This window comes from Trypanosoma conorhini (genome assembly GCF_003719485.1).
Source record: "Trypanosoma conorhini strain 025E chromosome Unknown Tco_14.4_contig_01260, whole genome shotgun sequence".
Lineage (NCBI taxonomy): Eukaryota > Euglenozoa > Kinetoplastea > Trypanosomatida > Trypanosomatidae > Trypanosoma > Trypanosoma conorhini.
Genome location: NW_021705346.1, coordinates 1 through 1,280, shown reverse-complemented (window position 1 = coordinate 1,280; position 1,280 = coordinate 1). Strand labels below are relative to the sequence as shown.

At 61.2% G+C, this 1,280-nt stretch overlaps 1 protein-coding gene across 1 annotated transcript, besides 1 other annotated feature; it reads left to right on the top strand.

Moving 5' to 3' along the window:
- Positions 1–159: 159 nt before the first annotated feature.
- Positions 160–176: a microsatellite.
- A 467-nt stretch (positions 177–643) lies between these two features.
- Positions 644–1,280, top strand: Tco025E_09745 (mucin-like glycoprotein; the record flags this gene model as incomplete). The annotated part of the gene is made up of 1 exon (XM_029376554.1): positions 644–1,280. A coding segment is annotated over one exon (637 nt), but the record flags the coding sequence as incomplete, so codon positions are not given.

Genomic DNA, 1,280 nt, shown 5'->3' with positions numbered 1-1,280 from the left:
ATCGCGTTTCTCGTGGCTGGCCACCACTTGGGCTGCGGTGCCGGCTCCAGCTTCAGCTGTTGCTTCATTTTCTTCCTGCGCCTCTGCTGTGCGTGTGTGTTTGTCTGCGTGCCGCCACACGATTCTCCCTTCTCCCTCTTTGCGTTGCGTGTCTGCAGGCACACACACACACACACGACCGACGTGCACGCGATGCGCCTGTAGTGTCGTGCAGGTGGATGGCGCTTCCACAGCCTGCGCTGGCAGTGCCGTGTGCGGCTGCTGCTGCGGTTTCCTCGCGGGAAGTGAAGGGAAGGGAAGGAAAACGCACAGCACGAGGGGGAGTGCGCTGTGACTAACTCGTTTTCCTTGCGGGAGCCGCCTCATTTGGGTGGTGGTTGCGGGCCTACTTCCCGTGTGCATGTGCGTGTGGGGGCGGCTGCGCTTCGCTGCTCCGTCGTGGGTGCCTGCTGGCGCTGTGCGTCTTTCTTGCGTGGCTGCGTGAAGTTGCTCGACTGCCGCCTTTTTCTTTTTGTCACCTACTCTCTTCACTGTCTCCGCTGCACTCCCTCTCCATCCCTCTACTTCTCTTGCTTCCTGCGTCCTTTTCCCCGCTGACTTCAGCGACTCTGTCACTCTACGGCCACTACTACTACTTTCGCCGATGACGACGCTGGCGGTGCGGCGCCGTGCGGTGTGTGCCCTGGCGCTCCTCGCGCTGCTCTGCGGCTGCTGCTGCGGGGCGGGAACTGAGGAGGCTGCGACTGAAGTGAAAGTGTCGGTGGAGGTGTCGTGCCCTAAAACAGACGGCAAGTTGTTTTGGCGCGTTGCCGGCAAGGGGGATTCTGCTGCCTGGAGGGAGTGTCCTCAGGCGGTGACGGGTGCGCAGAGCAGCGAAAGCGCTGCTTACGGTAATACCCTCTGCCTCGTGGCCGGTTCGGTGTACCTGGAGAAGTTCCCGACGGGGAACTGCCCTGCACCCCAGCCAGCGGCGGGCACAGACTCTGTTGCGTTCACGATGAACTGTACGGCGGCCGCAAACAGTGCGCTGCACAATCTGACGAAGAGCAAAGATGGCACCCTCACCCTCAATCCAACGGACAATCCACTGGGCGAGTCCGGCGATTGTGAGTACCCAACCTCCAGTCAAACCGCGACGCAAGTGCAGCCTGAACCCCAATCTACAGAACAACAGCAGCCAGCAGGCCCACCACAACAACAACCGGCAAATGCAGCAGCAGCGTCATCTTCGGCGCGAACTCATGACGGAGACCGTACGAGGAATAGGGGCTCCACTGCTA